General features: G+C 42.1%; 1 protein-coding gene across 3 annotated transcripts in view; it reads right to left on the bottom strand.

Annotated features, from left to right (window-relative positions):
* Positions 1-1,958: 1,958 nt before the first annotated feature.
* Positions 1,959-25,487, bottom strand: part of PPP1R21 (protein phosphatase 1 regulatory subunit 21) — an 82,918-nt gene continuing 59,389 nt past the window's right edge. For 2 of the 3 annotated variants that reach the window (XM_039462629.2, XM_074400283.1), the window contains exons 17-22: positions 23,139-23,381; positions 18,287-18,319; positions 16,665-16,781; positions 12,290-12,388; positions 9,774-9,902; positions 1,959-5,083 (exon numbers count right to left, since the gene is read on the bottom strand). In XM_039462629.2, the coding sequence (XP_039318563.1) occupies positions 5,054-5,083; positions 9,774-9,902; positions 12,290-12,388; positions 16,665-16,781; positions 18,287-18,319; positions 23,139-23,381 (651 nt within the window). In that variant the 3' untranslated portion in view covers positions 1,959-5,053. The remainder of the gene's footprint in view (positions 5,084-9,773; positions 9,903-12,289; positions 12,389-16,664; positions 16,782-18,286; positions 18,320-23,138; positions 23,382-25,487) is intronic. The other variant, XM_074400281.1, reaches the window with a different exon arrangement.

Consider the following 25,487-nt stretch of genomic DNA (forward strand, 5'->3'; position numbering starts at 1 on the left):
TCTTTACAAACACCCGTAAAACTGAAGTATTTATAGACTAAATGACCCAGTGTCCAAGAATGGCTTTAAAATACTCCATACAAAAAGAAGTGTGGAAAAAAGATAAAACAAGATTGGCAAAATGTTCGTAAGGAGTGATGGGGACATAGGGCTTGTACAAGTCTATTTTTGTGCGTGTTAGAAAATTCCTATAATAAAACAGCAACAATAAGAACATTTGGCACAGATAGAGGACCAGAACGAAGAGTCGGCATCATGGTATAAACATATAAAATTCAGAGTCTGGTGTTCAGCAAGGCTGTTGTTACAAGAAATATGTAAGTAAAAATGAGGAATCAGGGGAAGAAAAAATTGTCAAAGTTCACTAAAAGCTGACTGGGCCAGGTGCAGTGGCTCATGCCTGTAATCCCAGCACTTTGGGAGGCCAAGGCAGGCACCTGAGGTTCAAAGCAGCCTGACCAACATGGTGAAATCTCATCTCTACTAAAAATACAAAATTAGCCAGACATGATGGCACATGCCTGGGCTACAAGACTAAAACTCCGTTTCAAAAAAAAAAAACTGACTGAAAGGAGTCTCAGGGGTACTTAGTGAAGATGTAGAAGGGGGATGTTGAATGAAATACTGCTGGAGTTGCTGAGAAATTTAATATCTATATTTTCTTTTTTTAGATGGAGTCTTGCTCTGTCACTCAGGCTGGCGTGCAGAGGCATGATCTCAGCTCTCCACAACCTCCGCCACCTGGGTGCAAGCGATTCTCCTGCCTCAGCCTCCCGAGTAGCTGGGATTACAGGTGCATGCCACTGCATCCAACTAATTTTTGTATTTTTAGTAGAGATGGGGGTTTCACCACGTTGGCCATGCTGGTCTTGAACTCCTGACCTCAGGTGATCCACCTGCCTCGGCCTCCCAAAGTGCTAGGATTATTGGCGTGAGCCACCGCACCTGCCCCCCGCCCCCACCGCCTTTTTTATTTGAGATAGAGTCTTGCTCTGTCACTCAGAGTGCACTGGTGTGAACATGGCTTACTGCAGCCTTGACTTCCTGGGCTCAAGAGATCCTCCTGCCTCAGCCCCCTATGTAGCTCAGACCAAAGCTATGCACAAACACCCCTAGATAATTTTTTAAAATGTTTTGTAGAGATGAGGTCTTACTATGTTACCCAGGCTGGTCTCAAACCTCTGGGCTCAAGCAATCCTCCTGACAGTCTCCTAAAGTGCTGAGATTACAGGAATGGGCCCCTACACCTGACCAAAATTTAGTATTTTATGTTCCAAATATATAGTACCTGAAGGAGGTGAAAATCCCCAATTTCTTTTCTTTTTTTTATTTGAGACAGAGTTTTGCTCTGTCACCCAGGCTGGAGTGTAGTGGCACAACTTGGTACTGCAACCTCTGCCTCCCAGGTTCCAGAGATTCTCCTGCCTCAGCCTCCTAAGTAGCTGGGATTAGAGGCACACACGACCATGCCCAGCTAATTTTTGTATTTGTAGTAGAGACAGCGTTTCACCGTATTGGTCAGGCTGCTCTCGAACTCCTAACCTCGTGATCAGTCCCCCTCTGCCTCCCAAAGTGCTGGAAAACCCCCAATTTCAAAGGCTCATAGCACAGTAGTGAATAATCCAAGCTGAGTCAGACTAGACTGGGTTTGATCCTGGCTCCAACAGGTACCGTGTGACTGTGGAAAAGTTGCTTAGTCCCTCTAAGCCTTGGTTTTCTGTAAATTGGGGATAGTGATAGTATGTATGAGATACGGTTGCTGGGAACCATATCTGAAAAGTATCTGGAAACTTCCTTCCTGTAAAGGCTGGACGATTCAGTAAGATGACCAATGAGATGTGTGAGGTGAGGAGGAATCAGAGGTACTTCTAGGACTCCAGCTTCCATTACAAGCAGATGGAAGCTACTTGCTCCTCTCTCAATCCTCCTGCTCAGTAAAGTTTGTCCAGACCAAAGCCTTTGGCTTCATCTCTGACTTCTTTATTTCTTTCACACCCCACATCCTGTCCAATCAACTTTCATTCAACAAATATTCACTGATGCCAGCCAGTGTTCTAAGTACAGGGAACACAGCAAGACAAAAACACCTGCCTTGTTGAAGCTGCATCTAGAGGGAGAAACAGGTAATAAATAAGAAAAATAAGTAAAATATATCATATGTTACATTATAAGTATTAAGGAGTAAAATAAAGCTGGGAAGAAGGCCGGTGTGGTGGCTCACGCCTGTAATCCAAGCACTTTGGGAGGCCAAGGTGGGCGGATCACCTGAGTTCGGGAGTTCAAGACCAGCCTGACCAACATGGTGAAACCCTGTCTTTTAAAAAAAAAAAAAAGCTGGGAAGAGTAATAGAAGCACAGGGGATAAGAGTAGCCATCTTAGACAAATCTGTCAGCAAGCTGTATCGGTGGTGGCACATGCCTATAGTCCTAGCTACTTGGGAGGCTGAGGCAGGAAGATCACTTGAGCCCAGGAGGTTGAGGCTGCAGTGAGCTGTGATCACGCCACTGCACTCCAGCCTGGGTGACAGAGTGTCACCCTGTCTCAAAAAAATTAAATTAATAAAAAAAAGAATGGGGTAAGTTCAATTTGTTTGGAAGCTGAGGGAGAGGAATCGGTAGAATGAGAAATTGAAGAGCTGAAAGTGAAAAACAAGCACTAGAAAAGGTATGGCATTAACAGCATCAAACACTATAGCTTTAGGGTAGCAAAGACACCTCTGCCTCTGAAGCAGGGGGGAACGGGAAGCATAGGTAAATATATAAAGCAGAGAGACAGTTGAGAAGTACTCTGACAGGCTGTGATTTTTGATGATACAGATCCTGACTGAAGGGGGCAGACTCTAAGGAGAGAAGTGGTGTAGCCATTATTGAAATTTAGAATAAAAATGGACTAAAAATACCCAGACTGTCTTGGAACAATGAAAGGCTGGCAGGAGCTCGAAACCGTAAGTTCATGATGAAGCTAATCAGGGGCTTTTTTTTTTTTTTAAAGACAGAGTCTTACCGGGCGCGGTGGCTCACGCCTGTAATCCCAGCACTTTGGGAGGCCGAGGCGGGTGGATCACGAGGTCAAGAGATCAAGACCATCCTGGTCAACATGGTGAAACCCCGTCTCTACTAAAGATACAAAAATCTAGCTGGGCATGATGGCGCGTGCCTGTAATCCCAGCTACTCAGGAGGCTGAGGCAGGAGAATTGCCTGAACCCAGGAGGTGGAGGTTGCGGTAAGCCGAGATCGCGCCATTGCACTCCAGCCTGGGTAACAAGAGCGAAACTCCGTCTCAAAAAAAAAAAAAAAAAAAAGGACAGAGTCTTACTCTGTCATCCAGGCTGGAGTACATTGGTGGGATCTCAGCTCACTGCAAACTCCGTATCCTGGATTCAAGTGATTCTTCTGCCTCAGCCTCTCAAGTAGCTGGGATTAAAGACACATGCCACCACGCCTGGCTAATTTTTTGTAGTCTTAGCAGAGATGGCGTTTCACCATGTTGACCAGGCTGGTTTTGAACTCCTGGCCTCAAGTGATTCCCCTGCCTCAGCCTCCTGAGGTGCTGGGATTACAGGCTTGAGCCACCGCGCCAGGCCCAGCATGGCTCTTTGACGTTTCCCTGGTGGTGTTTGGGGGCCTAATCACAGCTGCAATGAAAACAGCTGGCTGAATTAATAGAAAACTGAAAACGGACAGGGCAGGGAAAAGAGAAATGGAAGAGGGGCTAGGGACATGAAGGGCTGCGAAGAATGGGACTGAACCAACCCAGAGACCCCCCAACTCAGGATCCAACGCTTTCACTGTGGTGACGACTGGGCCTAACAACCAGAGTCTCTGTGTGTGGCAGGCAGCTGAGGACTTAGGGCAGAGGCCAAGGAGTTGGCTTTTGTGCTGAGCACAGAGGGAAGCCAGTGATGGCCTCTCAGGTAAACTCCAGAATAAAACATTTTAGAGGGTGACTGGCAACTGCCTAGAGTAGCCTCAAGGGAGATGGAGCCACGGGTGGGGTGGTAAGGAAGAAGGAGTTTCAGAAACCCTCAGCTAATCTGGAGACCTGGACACAGGGGTGAAATGGGACTTTGTAAGCAGTTCAGAAAGGAGTAATGTATTTAGGGCCTTGGGAGTAGGGGTGGAGAATGCTGGCAGAGCCACTCCTGAGATGTACACTAATACAACACAATGTTTATGCTATAAGCCAAGGAGAGCCTTAAAGGGCTCAGGCTCTTTGCTTAAAGTGTGGTTTAAAGGAGCTTTCAAGGCAAAACTCAAGAGCTTTACTAAAGGATTAACTGTACAATTATTTCAATTTAAGGAATCAGAGGATTACAGCTAAGTCGACTGGCATGATATGTTTTGTAAAGGCTGACTTTAATAGGGTTCAGTTTCCTGTATCAAATTTTCATAAAGACTGAAAGTGTGATATAAGTATGAATTTATTGACATGAACTTCCTTTAGCTATTATTCTAACACAGGGTATCAAAGAGCTGAAGACAATGATACTAAACCCACAGGATCTGAAGTTTGCAAGGCTCCCTCCCTACCAGAGAGAAAGGGCAGAGGGGGAGAAAGAGAGAAAGAGAGAGAGAGAGAAATATGAACAAATCTTTTAAAAAGAATCTGGAGAATGCTTTCAACTACAGTAAGTAGTAATGACAGTTTGACAATTTATGCATTTTTTTCCAGAAACATATATCTATTCCATAGATACCAAATCGATTGCCATATAATTGTTTGAAAGTATACAAAATATTTGTTGTTCTTACATACTGAAATTAAAACCTAATTTTAAAAAGTGCACAGTAAAAACAGCATAAGGAAACCTACAATATCCATGATATATGTATTGTTTTCCATTTACTGCTGACATCAACTTCTGTATTTGTCTCACTGGTTACAAATATGTTTTAAATATTTCAAGGCCCTTTCCAACACTGACTAGTGTATTAGGTCCAACAATACTTCAGCTTCCTGAAGGCAGCCAGCATGGACGTGGTCGCAGCCTTGTGGCTTTGTGCAGCAGGAGCAGCTCTGCAAAGAACAGTCGCCAACCAGCTATTTGAAAACTACCGACTCTTGTTCTTTTTAGAATTCCCCTGTGCAAAGAAAAATATCAACAATAAGAACACAAACATCCAAAAAAAAAAAAAAAAACCAAACAAAGTTTATAAACTAAGCTGTGTCTGAACACTTTAGTTTCCAAAAGGGATAATAGCTGATAACCTTTCATGTTAACTTTTATTCAATAATCGCAAAGCAGTTTGTTACTTTTTTTTTTTTTTTTTTTTTTTGGGAGATAATTTCACTCTTGTTGTTCAGGCTGGAATGCAATGGTGTGATCTCAGCTCACTGAAACCTCCACCACCTGGGTTCAAGTGATTCTTCTGCCTCAGGCCTCCCAATAGCTGGGACTACAGGCGCGCACCACCAAGCCCAGCTAATTTTTTGTATTTAGTAGAGATGAGATTTCACTATGTTGGTCAGGCTGGTCTCAAACTCCTGACCTCAGGTGATCCACTCGCCTTGGCATCCCAAAGTGCTGGTATTACAGGCGTGAGCCACCAGGCACGACCCAGTTTGTTACTTTTAACTCTCTCCACTCTCTGCTTCCACAGGCTCTATCCCTATGGAGGCCTAGGACAGGAAATAAAGAAAGAAAAAAAAGCTACTATCTTGGATTTATCAAAACTACAAAAATTCACTTTGTTCCAAAGACAAAAGAGTCTAAGATTTCAAGAAGCTGAATAAAAGAATGTTAGCCTAAACATGTCTTGTTATTATTTAAACATCTTTTAATTATTTTTTCTTTTTTTGAGACGGAGTTTCGCTCTTGTTACCCAGGCTGGAGTGCAATGGCGCAATCTCGGCTCGCCGCAACCTCCGCCTCCTGGGTTCAGGCAATTCTCCTGCCTCAGCCTCCTGAGTAGCTGGGATTACAGGCACGTGCCACCATGCCCAGCTAATGTTCTGTATTTTTAGTAGAGACGGGGTTTCACCATGTTGACTAGGATGCTCTCGATCTCTTGACCTCGTGATCCACCCGCCTCAGCCTCCCAAAGTGCTGGGATTACAGGCTTGAGCCACTGCACCCGGACTATTTAAACAACTTTTAAAGGTCTTAATAGGTAATAACTCTGAATATATGCTAACTAACACCCAGATGGCACAGATTATGTCAAAAGTCAGCTTGGATACTGGCTGAGAACAAATCAGAGGGAAGATAACATATTTCCAGTTTCCTCAAATAGGGACGTTTGGATTTTCTAATTTTTCTTCTTTCTGGAGAGGCTCACTTCTTAAGAATATATTCTAATTAAATTCATGTATATAACTCTTAGGCATAAATATATTTTCTTCATGGAAGAAATGTTTGCAGAATACAAACACTAAAAGCAAGATCATAGCAAACAAATGGTTGAGGATGTTTACTTGGTATCCAACGGAGACAATGTCAACCATAAGATGATGCTATAGCAATGTAAATTACAAGCGGATAAAAGCAAAATACAGGATTACAGCATGATCGAAGAAAGATGAACAATATAAATTCAAACTGAAGAAGGGTCTCTTAGAGTTTTATTAATAGCAAGTATTTTAAGGAATAGATCAAAAAGCTCTAAGAGGCTGGATGCAGTAGCTTATGCCTGTAATCCCAGCACTTTGGGAGCCTGCAGCAGACAGATCACTAGAGCCTGGGAGTTTGAGACCAGCCTAAGCAACATGGTGAAACCCTGTTGCAAAAGTGCAAAAAAAGATTAGCCAGGCGTGGTGATGAATGCCTGTAGTCCCAGCTACTAGGGAGGTGGGAAAATCTCTTGAACCTGGCAGATAAGGGTGCATTGAGCCAAGATCTTGCCACTAACTGCACTCCAGCCTGAGTGACAGAGCGAGACTCCATCTGAAGAAAAAAAAAGTCAAAGAAAACTTGAAAATTCCCTAACTTATGCCAGGCGTGGTGGCTCAAGCCTGTAATCCCAGCACTCCCCAGCACTTTGGGAGGTGGAGGCGGGTGGATCACCTGAGGTCAGGAATTCGAGACCAGCCTGACCAACATGGAGAAACACCGTCTCTACTAAAAATACAAAAAATTAGCTGGGCATGGTGGTCATGACTGTAATCCCAGATACTTGGGGCTGAGGCAGGAGAATTGCTTGAAGAGGCAGAGGTTGTGGTGAGCTCAGACTGTGCCATTGCACTCCAGTCTGGGCAACAAGATTGAAACTCCAACTCAAAAAAAAAAAAGAGAAGAAAATTCCCTGACTTCTGAAGTAGCTGCAATCCAATTACCTTCAGGACAATGAGCTTTGCTGTACTCAACATATACCCTTCTCAATTCAAAACCAAATACTTCTTAAGTTCCAGAGACTGGAAGGCATTCTAAAATTATGCTACTTCTTGTCAAATGTTAGGTGCTAATACAGGCTTTCTCAGACTACTACACTAAAATAAATTATACATACCATGAGAAAACCCAAAACATGACCTCTTCAATGTGTGTTTTTTTTTTCTCTCTCTCTCTCTCTCTTTTTCTTTTTTTAAAGTAGAGAAGGGGTTTCACCATGTTGCCCAGGCTGGTCTTGAACTCCTGAGCTCAGGTGATCTGCCTGCTTCAGCCTCCCAAAGTGTTAGGAAGTATTAGGATTACAGGTGTGAGCCACCGTGCCCAGCCTGTATCTTCACTTTGTACACCTCAGTATTTTTTTTTTTTTTTTTTTTTTTTTGAGATGGAGTCTCGTTCTATTGACCAGGCTGGAATGCAGTGGCCCAGTCTCAGCTCACTGCAACCTCTGCCTCCAGGGTTCAAGCGATTCTCCTGCCTCTGCCTCCCAGAAGCTGGGATTACAGGTACCTGCCACCAAGCCTGGCTAATTTTTTGTATTTTTAGTAGAGACGGGGTTTCACCATGTTGGCCAGGCTGGTCTTGAACTCCTGACCTCAAGTGATCCACTTGCCTTGGCCTTCCAAAGAGCTGATTACAGGCATGAGCCACAGCACCAGGCCAATATGTGCGTTTTCTACCATTACTAAGAATATAATTTGTGAGTTAGATACCTCTCTGCTGGAATATGGATTATCAAGAAACTAAAAGGTTAAAGGAGGTTTTCCTCAAAAGGAACAGCTCCCCACCCGCCCCCCACACCCACCATGCCCTACCCGCAAGCTCAAGTTTCCACAAGTAATTGGAGAACCATAAGAACCACATTGGATGGTTACAATCATCACAGAAACAGCCCAGAAAAGCATCAGACCCTCCAAAGCAGCAAGAAGTCAATGAATACCATGAAACTATGCTGATAAACAAAATCATATAATGCAGACGCCAATGCATTAACATGATACATTTTCCAAGAAGACCCCAAATGAACAGAATGCTGTACTGACACCACTAGCAGATGCTAAAATAAAGCCATGGTTTCTTCATCTCTGTTTTTCCCCAGTGTGCATAGCAGGAATTCAATAAATGCCTGCTGAATTAAAAAGGGGCAGCAGCAGATCTCAAAGACTGCAGGCTGGAGATGGTAAATCCCAGCTGGTGGTGGTGTAATACTGAATTACAAAAATGGGCTAAGCACATGATATGATGCCAACTGAGTGAGCACCTGGCCTCTCAAAGTTTACCTTTCATGGCAAACAGTATATACAGTGTTACAGTAATAAAGACACAGTGTGTGATTACCCATTTCAGCCTAAACATATTACCCAACATCTACTACCTCAGTCTGGGCAAGCAGAGGGATTATGGGAAATGAAATCAAAGGAAATCTAGTTAAAATGGTAAGACATTCTAAGGTTACATGAATATTTATGAGAACAAATTTTCTATCTTTCTTTTTTTTTTTTTTTTTGAGACGGAGTTTCGCTCTTGTTACCCAGGCTGGAGTGCAATGGCGTGATCTTGGCTCACCGCAACCTCTGCCTCGTGGGTTCAGGCAATTCTCCTGCCTCAGCCTCCTGAGTAGCTGGGATTACAGGCACGCGCCACCATGCCCAGCTAATTTTTTGTATTTTTAGTAGAGACAGGGTTTCACCATGTTGACCAGGATGGTCTCGATCTCTTGACCTCGTGATCCACCTGCCTCGGCCTCCCAAAGTGCTGGGATTACAGGCGTGAGCCACCGCGCCCGGCCGAGAACAAATTTTCTAAAGTTTACTCTTCAGCAGTACCATTTTAAGTCTTATATAATAAAGAGCAGTCCCCCTCCTAAAGCCCTTTGTGAGTCTCCCAAACTCTTATACAACAGGAGCAGAAACACCAAAAATGCCAAAAACCAGCTGATACACTACTAAAGCCCTAAAGGCCAGACTTTCTCAGCTTCTAACTCAGCCAAAGACACATAATGCTTTTGGAAAAAAGGACAAATGATAGTAAGGAAAATTATTTACAGATACTTTTTTTTTTCTTTTTTAGAGACAGAGTCTCAACTCTGTCCTGCAGGCTGGAGTGTTGTGGCACAATCATAGCTTGAGGTAACCTCAAACTCCTGGGTTTAAGCAATCCTCCCACCTCATCCTCCCAAGTAGCTGAGACTATCGGCGCACACCCTCATTGACTAATTTTTTCATTTTTTTGTAGAGATGAAGTATCACTATGTTGCCCACTCTGCTCTCAAACTCCTGGCCTCAAGGGATCCTGCCACCTCAGCCTCCCAAAGTGCTGGGATTACAGGCTTGAGCCACTGCACCTGGCCCTTACAAACACTTTAAATCTTATGTCCTTTTGTTCCTGAAATGCGTAAGAATAAAATACCTTACATTAAATATTATATTTCAGAGAGACTCATATACCTTACTGGACATCTTTAGTGTGTCAATCTCTTCTCTCTGTTTGGATAATGTCTCATTCATGCTGCACAGGTGGTCACTCATCATACTTAACTGATCCTCGTAACTCCTCTTGGTAGTTGTCAGTTCATCCTAAATAGCAAAGAGAGAAAAATCAACACCCCACTAGTCATACTACTCTGAAGTTTTAATTCACAAAAGAAAAATGTGGAGTAGGGAAATTACAGTTCTTACTAATTTTTTGTATATTTCACAATAGCTACATAAAAGAAGAATTGTTATGTTCTCAACACAAAGATAAATGTTTGAGGCAGTGGACATCCAAATTGCCCTGAATTGATCATTACATATTGTACACAGGTATCAAAACAATCAAAATACCATATGTACCCCCTCAAAACATGTACAACTCTTATGTATCAATTTTAAAAATTTTTTCTTTTAACTGGAAAAGCAACCTATCAAGATAGTCTATCTGATCAATTAACATGAAGGTTACGGCAAAGGCCTAGCAAGAGAACAAAGTTAAAAGAAATGGGAAAAAGTTTTTCTCAGGCTTCAAAATATGTTCATAATGTCTTTGCAAAAATTTAAGGTTTTCTTTCTATGCCAAGTATAAAATTTTAAGAAAAGCCACAGGCCCTCATTATCTTTCCAAATGCCCTCAGGTTTTGCCAAGCCCTAGGTGACCACCATCCTACACCTCAATGGCCTACAGCCCTCCTGGCAGCACCTTTCCTGAAAGAAGCCCCCTTCATCTCTCTTCCCATCTCTCATGCTATCTTCCACCACCTAAAATGTAATCCTGTGTGCCTAATTAATTTGATAAATGAATCTGAAGCTAAGAAGAAGTGGGTATTGCTGTACTGCCATGTTTTTTCCTTGCCTATCATCATGTTTTTATTAACAGAGGTTTTCTGAAAACAAATGTTTAAAACCAGGCAGTGAGTAAGAACTATGTTATAGCCCCACCTTTCAGTTTAGATCCATTTTATGAAACAGGAAAGGAAAGAAACAGTAATAATGTACAGAACAAGCCTACAGCCCACCACGATGGTTATGTACAAGGAAGAGGAAAGAAAGATTCTGAGTAAAGTATTATTTAAGCAAATGCTGCCTATAAAATGATTATGATTTAAAGTTAGAATCGAGTCAGAGAAACAACTACTTTTTACCTAACATAAGATGTTGTGTGTTTTTTTTTTCTCTTTTTCTTTTTTTTTTTAATTAAAGCCCAAACAGACCACGTTTCTGCTTTTTTTTGAGACAGGTCTTGCTCTGTCGTCCAGGCTGGAGTGCAGTAGCAAGATCTCAGCTCACTGCAACTTCCGCCTTCCAGATTCAAGCAATTCTCCTGCCTCAGCCTCCTGAGTACCTGGGACTACAGGCACATGCCACTACGCCTGGCAAATTTTCTTTTTTTTTTTTTTTTTTTTTTTGAGACGGAGTTTCGCTCTTGTTACCCAGGCTGGAGTGCAATGGCGCGATCTCGGCTCACCGCAACCTCCGCCTCCTGGGTTCAGGCAATTCTCCTGCCTCAGCCTCCTGAGTAGCTCGGATTACAGGCATGTGCCACCATGCCCAGCTACTTTTTTTTTTGTATTTTTAGTAGAGACGGGGTTTCACCATATTGACCAGGACAGTCTTGATCTCTCGACCTGGTGATCCACCCGCCTCGGCCTCCCAAAGTGCTGGGATTACAGGCATGAGCCACCATGCCCAGCAAGATGTTATTTTAAAATCAATTAGAAATACAGTGGTTACGGCCGGGCACGGTGGCTCAAGCATGTAATCCCAGCACTTTGGGAGGCCGAGGCGGATGGATCACAAGGTCAAGAGATCGAGACCATCCTGGTCAACATGGTGAAACCTCGTCTCTACTAAAATTACAAAAAATTAGCTGGGCATGGTGGCATGTGCCTGTAATCCCAGCTACTCAGGAGGCTGAGGCAGGAGAATTGCCTGAACCCAGGAGGCGGAGGTTGCGGTGAGCCGAGATCACGCCATTGCACTCCAGCCTGGGTAACAAGAGCAAAACTCCGTCTCAAAAAAAAAAAAAAAAAAAAAAAAGAAATACAGTGGTTATTTAGAAAAGCATATCTAGAGATATACTTAGAAAAGCATATCTAGACATCAGATACCTTTGGAAAAGAAATGCTGCTTTGCTATCAAATAACTTTCTTTTTTTTTTTTTTGAGACAGAGTCTTGCTCTGGAATGCAATGGTGTGGTATTGGCTCACTGCAACCTCCACCTCCCAGGTTCAAGCGATTCTCCTGCCTCAGCCTCCTGAATAGCTGGGATTACAGGCACCCACCACCATGCCTGGCTAATTTTTGTATTTTTAGTAGAGACAGGGTTTCACCATGTTGGCCAGGCTGGTTTCAAACTCCTGACCTCCTGATCCCCCTGTCTCAACCTCCCAAAGAGTTGGGATTACAGGTGTGAGCCACTGCGCCCGGCCTCAAAGAACTTTTGATGAAAAAAACATTAAAACCGTTTAGGTAACACTTAACTCACCTGAAGTCTGCTGATATTCTGACTGGCAAGTTTCATTTCTTCTGTCAATGCTTCCTTAGACTTTTCAGCCAAGGCCAGTCTTTTAGAGAGTGCTCGGCACTGTGAAATCAGAAAACATTCTATTAGTAGAGAGAGCATTTTCTAAAACCCGATTTGCTTTAGGAAAGGTTGTTAAAAAACACTTCCCGGCCGGGCGCGGTGGCTCAAGCCTGTAATCCCAGCACTTTGGGAGGCCGAGGCGGGTGGATCACGAGGTCAAGAGATCGAGATCATCCTGGTCAACATGGTGAAACCCCGTCTCTACTAAAAATACAAAAAATTAGCTGGGCATGGTGGCATGTGCCTGTAATCCCAGCTACTCAGGAGGCTGAGGCAGGAGAATTGCCTGAACCCGGGAGGCGGAGGTTGCGGTGAGCCAAGATCACGCCATTGCCCTCCAGCCTGGATAACAAGAGCGAAAGTCCGTCTCAAAAAAAAACACACACAAAAAAAAACACTTCCCGAAGCCAAAGTTACTGATTGATTCCACAGATAACCTGTTGACTATCTACAGGCACTGAGCCACACATTAGAGGACACATAAGAAAGAAGTGGCCCCACCTTTGTCATCTCAGTAAAGGAAGAAGTCTACCAACTTAAGATCAATGCTTTTTTTTTTTCCTTTGCTCTAGCCTGATGACCAGTGGTTATACATAAGAACTTTCTTTTTTTTTCTTTTTTTGAGATGGAGTCTCGCTCTGTTGCCCAGGCTGGAGTGCAGTGGCATGAGCTCGGCTCACTGCAACCTCCAACTCCCAGGTTCATGTGATTCTGCTGTCTCAGCCTCCTGAGTACCTGGGATTACAGGCATGCACCACCACGCCCAGCTAAGTTCTGTATTTTTAGTAGAGACAGCGTTTCACCATGTTGGCCAGGATGGTCTCGACCTCCTGACCTCAAGTGACCTGCCCGTCTCAGCCTCCCGAAATGCTGGGATAACAGGCATGAGCCACCATGCCTGGCCAAACATAAGAACTTTCTATATTTATCTAGGATTCATTTATATTTATACTAGATAAAAAGGGAAGTGATTATTTGAAAAGTTATTGGGAGCTTCTGACCATGCATTATGGATCGTAAGGTACTTTTCTTGTATTTCAAGTCCTTCATTAGAGACCACATTATAGGAGCATTAAAAGCTTTACGGACCTACCCTAGGGATTACATGCTACCTGCAAGGGAAAAAATGAACAAAGGATTGCAAAGATCCCAGGTTGCTTTCTTTATCTACTCTATCCAGAGAGACTGTAGATCAACACAAAAAAAGAAAAATGCTATTTCAAAATTTTGTTCAAAGCGGGTAGGAGATTAAAAGCCTCACTAAACTTTCTGATAAGATCACTGACAAGGAGGATCTGTTGAGACATGAGACACATCCAAATGCTATGTTGACATAAGGCACTCAGAGCAGTAAAGTCATGGGGGGGGGGTCACCACTTCCTGTTTACAGATAAGGAAAAACACGATAGTTTAAAAATTCTTGAATCACAATTGCACAGAAGATATTTACTAAAACAACTAAATCTTTTGGAAATAAAACAGCCTAAAAAAATTCCTTTACTCATTGCATTTCTCACAAAATTTTAGGACAGTTCAGCCAACCAAATTAACTGCCTCCTATTAACCAAACATCTACTCTGTGCTCAGCAATGAAACTGACAAAGAGGAAAACAGACATGCATGGCATGGGTCCTCGTGAAAAGAACAATCAAGTCTGAGACACTAACTCAGGGAACCAAACAATGAGGATCCATGCCTGCTGCACTCCTGGATTAGTGATTCAGCATTTCCACAGCTAGTCATTCAGTTTGCTGTCCTTCCCTTTTCCTGCATTCCAACAAGCTGTCACTATTGATCATCAACTTATCAAACACGTATGCACTGGCTGCTTGTGAACAACACTGAGCTAAGCACATGATTTAAAATTTTAGCAGGAAAAAGATGCAAAGCACCTCTTCACTTTTCAGCAGCTGGCCTCCTATCAATCTCTTCAACTCTAGTATAAGAGAAAGTCTCAATAAAGGGTTTATCCTTTCTTTTTCAATTTTTTTTTTTTTTTTTTTTTTTCCGAGACAGAGTCTCACTCTGGCTGGAGTGCAATGGCACAATCTCAGCTCACCACAACCTCCGTCTCCTGGGTTTAAGGGACTCCCCTGCTTCAGCCTCTCAAGTAGCTGGGATCACAGTAGCCCACCACCACACCTGGCTAATTTTGTATTTTTAGTAGAGACAGGGTTTCACCATGTTGGTCAGACTGGTGTTGAACTCCTGACCTCGTGATCTGCCCTCCTCGGCCTCCCAAAATGCTGGGATTACAGGCATGAGCCACCATACCTGACCTCCTTTTCAATTTTTTTGAACAACTTTAAGCATTATAATTGTCTATCTGCCATCCGTAATGGACCTTTTAATATAAAGTTTTATATCGGAGACCTTGAAGGCATTCTTTTTTTGAGACAGAGTTTCACTCTTGTTACCCAGGCTGGAGTGCAATGGTGCCATCTCGGCTCACCGCAACCTCCACCCCCTGGGTTCAGGCAATTCTCCTGCCTCAGCCTCCTGAGTAGCTGGGATTACAGGCATGCGCCACCATGCCCAGCTAATTTTTTTGTATTTTTAGTAGAGACGGGGTTTCACCATGTTGACCAGGATGGTCTTGATCTCTTGACCTCGTGATCCACCCGCCTCGGCCTCCCAAAGTGCTGGGATTACAGGCGTGAGCCACTGCACCCAGCCTGAAGGCATTCTTTTATGTTGAGCAGCATCCATTCTATCTTACCATTTGTTTCCTACTCTTTGATATCTCTACTTTCTATCTTCATTCCCCCCTCAATTCTATGAATTGCATGTAATTTTATAGATGCTATTGCATAGTGCAATAACTTTTTTTTTTTTTTTTTTAAGGCAGAGTCTCGGCTGGGCCTGATGGGTCACACCTGTAATCTGAGCACTTTGGGATGAGGTTAGGAGTTGAAGACCAGCCTGGCCAACATACTAAAACCCCTGTCTCTAAAAAAATACAAAAATTAGCCAGGCATGATGGTGGGTGCCTATTATCCCAGCTATTCAGGAGTCTTAGGTGGGAGAGTCACTTGAACCTGGAGGCAAAGGTTGTAGTGAACCAAGATCATGCCACTGCACTCCAGCCTGGGCAACACAACAAGACTCCATCTCAAAAAAAAAAAAAAAAAAAAAAAAGGCAGCATCACATTCTGTTGCCCAGACTAGAGTGGAGTGGCACAATCTTGGCTCACTGCAACTTCTGCCCTCGTGGTTCAAGTGATTCTCATGCCTCAGCCTCCCGAGTAGCTGGGATTACAAGTGTGCGCCACCACACTCAGCTAATTTTCACCATGTTGAGCAGGCCAGTATCAAACTCCTGACATCAAGTGATTCACCTTATCAGCCTCCCAAAGTGCTGGGATTATAGGTGTGAGGCGCTGCACCTGGCCCACATCATGCTTTTCTAATTCTCTTATAAAAAATAAATTATTTGGTAAGAGAAGAAAACAAAACAAAAATTAAGGTTTTGTATCTTTTAAAGTTTTAAAATCTAAGATTTTTCATTTTATCAGTTACAGGAATTCATTTCCACAAAGCTGTCATTTAGATACTGAAGAGTATTTTTTTAAATGAGGCATATTTTGCTTTTTAATTTGCCAATATGAAAATTCCTTCAGCTATGAATGTCTATCTATCCATAATGCTAAAGCAAGTAATCTTTAATAATAATCCTCCAAAACATATATAATATATTATAGGAAAGGCTACCTGTAAGTCTCTCAGCTATTTTGTAAGAACTTGGAAATGACAAATCAGTCCTTTTTTCTTTTCTTTTCTTGAGATGAAGTCTCTGTCACCAGGTTGGAGTGCAATGGCACGATCTCGGCTCACTGCAACCTCTGCCTCCCAGGTTCAAGTAATTTTCCTGCCTCAGCATCCAGAGTAGCTGGGTTAACAGGTGCCTGCCACCATGGCTGGCTAAATTTTTTTGTATTTTTTGTAAAGACCAGGTTTTACCATGTTGGCCAGGCTGGTCTCAAACTGATCACCTGACCTCAGGTGATCCACCTGCCTCAGCCTCCCAAAGTGCTGGGATTACAGGCATAAGCCACAGCGCCTGGCCTCAAATCAGTCTTATATTATCGAAATAAAGATTTTTGGTTGGGTACAGATTATTCAATATGAACGCTGACCAATGTTATAGACATGTACAGATATAGAACACACAGACACTGCCTTCTCTCTTACAGTAAATAGCAGGAAAACAGGGCAGTGACCTAATTCCTACAGGGGTTAGGGGAAAAACCACCAATCGAATTAAATCTACACTCACCTCAGCATAAAAATGCACTGACTTACTGTCAGCCAGCTGCAACTGAGACGTAAGTTCCACTATCCTTGCCATGTAGTGATTTTTGATTAAGTCTTCACGAGATTCCACATCTGGAACCTAAATAGAACACAAATACACATACACAGGTGCCAGTGAGATGAACCATTTCTAGAAAAAATAAAAGATAACATTTTTTACATTTTCACTTGAACTTTGATGGGGAATCAGTTTTCCTACCCCTCAAAGAAACTTCAGAAATATCAGGTGAGTGTATATTCCAAATTTCTTTTGTTGAGCACCCTTTCTATTTCAGAATGAAGTTATGGCTTCAAGAGAACAGAACTGAAGTATTGGGAAGCCCACTGGAACCATGCCCTTCCATCCAGCTTTCATTAGCCACAAACCTGACTTTCAAAATGTCTGTCTGACTCCTATGCCTTCCTCCAATTGGAAGAGGGCGGGGGAAAGGGGTATATTAATTGGAATCACTAAAATCCAAACATTCTTGTTTTCTCCAAAATTATTTTAAGACAATGCTAATGCTCTTAAACATGCTAATAAATTAAACTATTTCTATATTGAACAGTTTGTGGTCTTTGTCCCAGACTGATAGTTCTACTAATGACTCAAACAATGACACATTGTTTAGTTTAAAAATACATGCAGAAGTTCATGATTATCTATCAGAATAAATACAGCAATCAAATAATCTACCAGCTTACTTGAACTATATTAACCAGTTTGCCAGTGGTAAGTTGGATGACTTCAGTGTTTATTTAACAGTTCTTTATAAAGTTATGTCTTAGAGCGGTTGGATGTGGTGGCTCACACCTGTAATCCCAGCACTTTGGGAGGCCAATACAGGTGGATCACTTGAGGTCAGGAGTTTGAGACTAGCCTGGCCAACATGGTGAAACCCTGTCTTTACTGAAAATATAAAAATTAGGCAGGCCGGTGGCATACATCCTAAGTCCCAGCTACTTAGGAGGCTCAGGCAGGAGAATCACCTGAACCTGGGGAGCAGAGGTTGCAGTGAGCCAAGATCATGCCACTGTACTTCAGCCTGGGCGACAGAATAAGACTCTGTCTCAAAATAAATAAATAAATAAATAAATATTTTTTTAAAAAAATAAAGTTACATCTTAGAATATTTCAAAATTCAAAAGTGCAAACCTGTATCACAGGCCAAATCTGACCTGGGATCACTTGCTTTGAGGGCAAGAAAGAGCTACCAGGTAGACTGTTCATCAAGGCCTGGGAAGGCCTGCTAAGCTGTGGTTTCCCGGCTGCCCACTGGGAGGACTAACACAGCTCTCAGCCTCATGTAGAAGGCCAACAAATGAAGGCCCAAACAGGAGACACACTGTGTCAAATTTCCAAGGCAAGTCCCTCTAAAAGGCAATTACAAAAACAGGCTGTAATTTGTTGGTGACTGTCAAAACAGAACCAGAGAAAAGCAACATGGATCCATCGATGAAGGTGGAAAACACTGCCTCCACATTTGACAGAAGTGTCAGGAAAAAATAATAACAACTGGACCAAGATGGCTTTTGCAGGACTTTGTTGACAGACATGCTACTAGATATTGACTAAGAAACAACGTGATGACAAGCACATATTACCTCACTGTCAGATGACCTGGTTAAAGTCCCAATCTAGAACATAAGGAAAAAAATCTTTTAGAACACCGTATGTACATTTCAAGCACAATAGGTCATACACTTTTAATATTTTTTATTCTCTGTTCACACTGTTTTACAGAGCATTGAGGGTATGGTACTAGAAGATCATTCTCAGACTGTCTTTTACTACAGGACATGGAGATAGGTAACTGCACTTACATTTCTGCCATGAGGCAGTAACCAATAATTGTCATCACTAAATCCTCTATCAAAATGCTAATTAGCCATTTTCACTGAAACCCAACAAATCATCTGGGAGAGAGGAGAAGATCAGCTTTTAGCCACATTCCTACATTGATTTCCAAAGCAGTAGCCAAGAAGGGGTAAATTACGATGATCATAGTAATTAAACATTCCAAACAGAAAATGCAAATAGTAAACACTCTGGCTGAAAACTCAAAAGGAGAAAGAATCAATAAATCTACTTTTGATATAATGTTATTATGACTAAGCATAAATTTCAGATTTAAATAAAAACAAAAATGTAATTTTAAACACAATAAAATGCTGCTAGATTTTTTTCTAATTTTTTTTTAGACACGAGGTCTCCCTCTGTCACCCAGGCTGCAGTACCTTGGTGCAATCATAGCTTACTGCAGCGTGGAATTCCTGGGCTCAAGTCATCCTCTTCTCCAGCCTCCTGAGATTACAGGCGTAAGTCACCGTGCCTGCCTGCTGCTAGATCTTTTTAAAGTTTGTTTCTACAGTTTGAGATTTCAAAAACAGATAGTCATGATTACTGAATTTAGGTTATTGTTCAAGGTGGAGGTGCCGCATGTGCTTGGGTACAATGATAAGGAAACTACTGGAAACTCACTGTCAATGGATTCTGTAAATAAGAGATGACACCCAATAAACAGTCTTAATGTATTCTAAATAATATTCTCCACAGCATTATTCTGAACACTGACAGTATATCAACTGAATGTGTACTAATGAATGTTATGCCCACCTGGCTCTATAAAAGTCTTTGATAAGATCTTTTATGTATTTTTTTATTTTTTTTTTGAGACAGTGTTTTGCTCTGTTGCCTGGCGCCAGGCTGGAGTACTGTGGCGCAATCTCAGCTCACTGCAATCTCTGCCTCCTGGGTTCAAGCAATTCTCCTGCCTCAGCCTCCCTAGTAGCTGGGACAACAGGCACACGCCACTATGCCCAGCTAATTTTTTTATTTTTTAGTAGAGACGGGATTTCACCATGTTGGCCAGGATGGTCTCGATCTCTTGACCTCGTGATCCGCCCACCTTGGCCTCCCAAAGTGCTCGGATTACAGGCGTGAGCCACCGCACCCGGCAAGATCTTTTAAAATAGAAAAGCCATAATTTTTCTACTCAATGAAGTGGAAGTAGCAATTACTCTCTTTTAGTTAAAAATTGCTTAATTTTACTTAATTTTTATTTTTGTTTTTTTTTAGAGAAAGGGCCTCACCCTGTTGTCCAGGCTGGATACAGTGGCACAATCATAACTTACTGCAGCCTCAAACTCCTGGGCTCAAAAGATCCTCTTGCTTCAGCCTCCAGAGTAGCTGGGACAACAGGGGTGGGCTACCACACCCAGCTAACAGATGAGTTTATGCCATCTAGTTTTTTTCTGACATGGATCAGACACAAGGCCATCTATAAGTTAAGAGGGCAGGGCACGGGACCAGACATCCCATCACTTATCAAGTGTGTGACTTCATGTGAGTTATTTCTCTTTGATCCTTGGTTTCCTTAACTATACAACGGAGTTATGATATACCTGTAATCTTGTGTGAGGATTGACCGATTGACTAATACTCTGGAAAGTCCTTAGACCTGTGTCAGCCACACGATTACTATAATTACAAGGTCATTGTCTGCAGCACACTCCCTGGTCTAGTCTGGCCACCACCAACTCTGCTAATGAAAGTGTAAGAAGAAGGAAGGAACGAATGTAGGCAATGGAGCTGGGGGAGAAGAAATCCAACACAATGAACAGTGTACTCCCATCATTTGAGACAGACTCTGAAGGAAAAGTCTAAAGGCAAGTGCATAGGGGCAGTATCCTAAATGCCACTTGGATGGATGTTGGAATTCTTTTGTTTGATGAATGTCCCTCTAATTACCTCATTTACGTACTGTAGCTTAATGCTAAACCACTGATATGGGGGTAAAAACTGTCATCTTTCCCTATTAGAGCCAACATGCAGGACTTGTGGCTGGGACAAAGACTTGCCTTTGGTGACCACTACATGACTGCCCTGTTGAGCATGGTGACCATTCAAGGTCACCATGACCATTGGTCATGAACATTCATGGACAACCAAACTAGGAACTTTTTATTTGTTGATTGCGTTTTTGCTTTTCTAAAAATTTTAATTCTTCTTGTTGTTTTGGGGGTTTTTATTTTTATTTTCAAATGTTTCTTATTTTCTATTGTTTGCTTTTCTAAAAATTTTAAGTCTTGTTCTTTTCCCATACCTGCAAGAACAAACAATATTTCTTTTTTCTCCTCTATATTTTATTATAAAAAATTTTAAACATATAGAAAAGTTGGGGGTAAAAAGTATAGTAAACATCTGTATATCTACTATTTAGATTCAATAATTATTAGCATGCTCATTTTGCTTTACTGATCTGGGTAGATGTTATTTTTTTCTAAACATGTGAGCATAAGTTACAGACATTTTGATACCCTACCCTAAGTACATTGAAATCCATCTCTAAAAGGTAAACAATATCATTACCATATCTAGGAAAATTCACAATCATCTGAGATTCTGACACTGTTAAGATGCGATAAGGTCTGAAGATAAAATCTGGTTTGTATATTTAACCAGCAGGTATGCTCTGAATTAGGTGGAAGAACCATGACTTGCTCGTCAATAGCATCAGTGAGCTACAGGAGTAAAGTGAGCAGAAAAGCACATGTCTTAGGACAGGATCTTCAAGAAACACTGTGGCTCTCAAGCTCCTCAAGCTTGTAAAAAAAATGCTTGTTAAAGAAAATACACTTAAAAGACTCCTTTGATTATGAGGGTTTTTCCTTCCTGATTTCTCTTTTTCTAGATTTTCCTAATTTTTTACAGTGAGCAGAATAGTATAATTAGAAAACATTTTTAAAAGTAAAAAGTTGTGTAACATCAATAGAAATGTTTCTTCACCTTCTAAATTACTGCAATTACCAATAAGGCAAGAAATACAAAGTTGCAAGATTATGTGCCAACATTCTGCCTCATGAAAAACAACCTGATGGGTTTCTATAGTATATGTATATTACAAAGCTTTATACTCTCTAGGAATACATCATATAAAATTGGGCAAAAATTGTATTTGTGGTCATTTCTTTTTTATTAATATTATTTGTTTTTGCTTTATTTCACTTTGGTAGAGACAGGGTCTCACTATGTTGCCCAGGCTGGTCTCAAACTCCTGGGCTCAAGTGATTAACCTACCTCAGCCTCCCAGAGTGTTGGGGTTATAGGCATGAGCCACCACTCGTGGCTTCCTGTGGTTGTTTCTCTTTTTTTGAGATGGAGTTTCGCTCTTGTTGCCCAGGCTGGAGTGCTATGGCGCGATCTTGGCTCACTGCAACCTCTACCTCCCAGGTTCAAGCAATTCTCCCACCTCAGCCTCGTGAGTAGCTGGGATTTCAGGCACAACCACGCCTGGCTAATTTTTTATTTTTAGTAGAGATGGGGTTTTCTCCATGTTGGTCAGGCTGGTCTGGAACTCCTGACCTCAGGTGATCCGCCCACCCTGGCCTCCCAAAGTGCTGGGATCATAGGCATGAGCCACCGGGCACGGTCTCCTGTGGTTATTTCTATTAAAAGCACTAGGCATTCGGTCTTTTGATAGAAACATAATAACCCCATATTATACAATTTTTTTTTTTTTTTTTTTTTTGAGACGGAGTTTCGCTCTTGTTACCCAGGCTGGAGTGCAATGGCGCGATCTCGGCTCACCGCAACCTCCGTCTCCTGGGTTCAAGCAATTCTCCTGCCTCAGCCTCCCGAGTAGCTGGGATTACAGGCACGTGCCACCATGCCCAGCTCATTTTTGTATTTTTAGTAGAGACAGGGTTTCACCATGTTGACCAGGATGGTCTCGATCTCTCGACCTCGTGATCCACCCGCCTCGGCCTCCCAAAGTGCTGGGATTACAGGCTTGAGCCACCGCGCCTGGTCTAACCCCATATTATAAATGTTTTTATAGAAAAACAGAATCATCTTAAATTTAGCTTACTGTATCTTTTCCAGGAACATAGTCCTTACCATGAGGAAGTCTCATGTAAAATCACAGGGAATTTAATGGTTACTTTTTGAAGGAGATATCCTGCTTACTGCCCTGCCTTTTTTCTAAAGCATATGGATCACTCCTGTTATGAACTAATGTGTAATTAAGATGGTTACTGTAGCCTGTTGTTTGTGTCCCCTCCCACCTCCAGAATCACATGTTGAAATCCTAACCTCCAAGGTGCTGGTATTAGGAGGTAGGACATTTGGGAAGTAACCTAATAGGATTAGTGCCCTTACAAAAGATACCCCAGGGGGCACATCTGACCTTTCTGCCATGTGAGAACAACATGAAAAGACTGGTGTCTATGAATCAGAAACAGACCCTAACCAGACAGTGAACTCCCAGCACCTTAATCTTGAACTTCCCAGCCTCAAAAACTGCGAGAAATAAATTTCTGTGGTTTACAAGATGTTCAGTTTACGGTATTTTGATATAGCAGCCCGAATGAACTAAGACAGTGGTTAATGTTGAACATTAGATCGTTACCAATTAGCATTTAAGAGAAAACTGAGGGCAACCAAGAAGACACTCACTAGACTGGTGCTCTGAATGGGCTCCGACACAGCCTTAGCTGTGGCTTCATCCTGGCCAGCAGCGTTTGACACGGCAGCATTTTCCTGGGCCAGCCCAACCAACTGGCCACTACTTGTACTCTTCAGCTTATCTGCAATTCGCTGGTTTTCTTTCTCTAGCTTGATTTTGGCTAACTGTGCTTCCAACATCCAATGTTCTTTTTCCTGCTCCAGTTTAGAAATCTTTTCCAAACTTTGTTGAACCTTGAAAAGTAACAGAGTGTTGTATCTTAGGGAATAAAGCAGATAAAACTTAGTGGCCAAAAAACTATTTTACAGAATGTAAACCAAAACTACCCCACAGAGGTAAAAATATAATAATAAACCTTGACCCTAGAATAGGGAGAGATTTATTAGACAGGATACAAAAAGCACAACCATAAACTGAGAAATTAAACTATAGTAAGATTTATTTATTTATTTATTTTAAAGATGGGGTTTCGGCCGGGCGTGGGGGCTCACGCTTGTTATCTAAGCACTTTGGAGGCCAAGGCGGGCGGATCACCTGAGGTCAGGAGTTCGAGACCAGCCTGGCCAACATGGTGAAACCTCGTCTTTAAAAAAAAAAAGATGGGGTTTCACCATGATGGCCAGGCTGGTCTCAAACTCCTGACCTCAGGTGATCCACCCACCTCAGCCTCCCAAAGTGCCACCATGCCCGGCTATAGTAAGATTTAAAAAAAACTACTTATCAAAAAACATCAAAAGTGAAAAGGAAACACAGAATCGAATTAGAATTTGTAAACCATTTATCCAACAGAGATCCAATAACTAGAACATAGAAAGAATTATCAAAAATCAGTAAGATAGGCTGGGTGTGGTGGCTCACACCTGTAATCCAAGCACTTTGGAGGCCAAGGTGGGTGGATCACCTGAGGTCGGGAGTTCATGACCAGCCTGACCAACATGGTGAAACCCCGTCTTAGAAAAAGAAAAGAAAAGAAAAGTCAGTAAGATAGACAACTCAACAGAGAAAAAGGCAAAAAAATAAAAATAGAAAAGAAAACCAACAAAAGACTTGAACAAGACTATAAACAAATTAAAAGGTATGCAACATCACTAATTATCAAAGCACAGCAACTTAAACCAACCACTTAATTAAAATTTAAACAATAGAGAATACAAAAATTGTGGAACAATTAGAACTATAGGTTGGTGCAAAAGTAACTGTGGTTTTGCCATTTTTTCTAAAGTAATAACAACTGCAATTACTTTTGCACCAACCTAATACCATATACTGTGCTGAACAAAAAAAGCCAGACCTGAAAGAGCATAATTGCATTTAATAAAAAGTTCAGTATCAGGCAAACAAAAACAAAAAGCCCTAATCTATGGTGCTAAAAGGCAGGAGAATGGTTATCTTTTGGGGAGAGGAGAGTAGTAACTGGAAATGGGCATGAGGAAGGCTTCTAAGGTCCCAGTACTTTTAAAGGCATATCTTTGCTATGAAAAACTCTCAAATCATTTTTTCTCTGCTCTCACACTGTACAATCACTACGGAAGACTTCTGTGACACCAAAGTATGTGGGGTTATTTCCCCACCAACAAACAAGTCGTGGGTTTTGTTGTGCACATCAGGTGAGTGTCCTCCAATTTAATTCCACCAATATCTACACAGAGATAGTGTTAGATTCCACAGATTGTGAGCTCTGTTCCCAAAACTGCCTCCACTGCAGACAGCAGTCACAAGTCTGGACCTTAAGAACTTGTGACTAATCAGCTTTAAGTTGAGGTTCCCATAACTCCCTCTTTGAGTTTGATTAATTTGCTGGAGTAGCTCACAACAGTCAGGGAAACACGTTTTTTGGTTTATTACCAAGGATACAGATGAAGAGATTTACAGACTGAAGTAGAGGAAGGGGTGCAGAATTTCCATGCTCTCCCTGGGCATGCCACCCTCCAGGAACCTCATGTGTTCAGCTATTTCACAAGCTCCGAAAACCCACCCTCTTGGGCTTTTTATGGATACTGCATTGGATAGGCATGATTGGCAACTATGAAGAAATGTCATTGGATCTAAACCCAACAAGCCCTGATGGGCGCAGGGGCTCACGCCTGTAGTCCCAGCACTTTGGCAGGCTGAGGCAGGGGGATCACTTGAGGTCAGGAGTTCAAGACCAGCCTGGCCAACATGGGAAACTCTGTCTATAGTAAAAATAAAAATACAAAAATTAGCTGGGTACGGTGGTATGCGTCTGTAATCCTAGCTACTCCGGAGGCTGAGACAGGAAAATGGCTTGAACCTAGCAGGTGGAGGTTGTAGCAAGCTGAGATCGTGACAATGCACTCTAGCCTGGGTGACACAGCAAG

Source organism: Saimiri boliviensis, chromosome 1 (genome assembly GCF_048565385.1).
Source record: "Saimiri boliviensis isolate mSaiBol1 chromosome 1, mSaiBol1.pri, whole genome shotgun sequence".
Lineage (NCBI taxonomy): Eukaryota > Metazoa > Chordata > Mammalia > Primates > Cebidae > Saimiri > Saimiri boliviensis.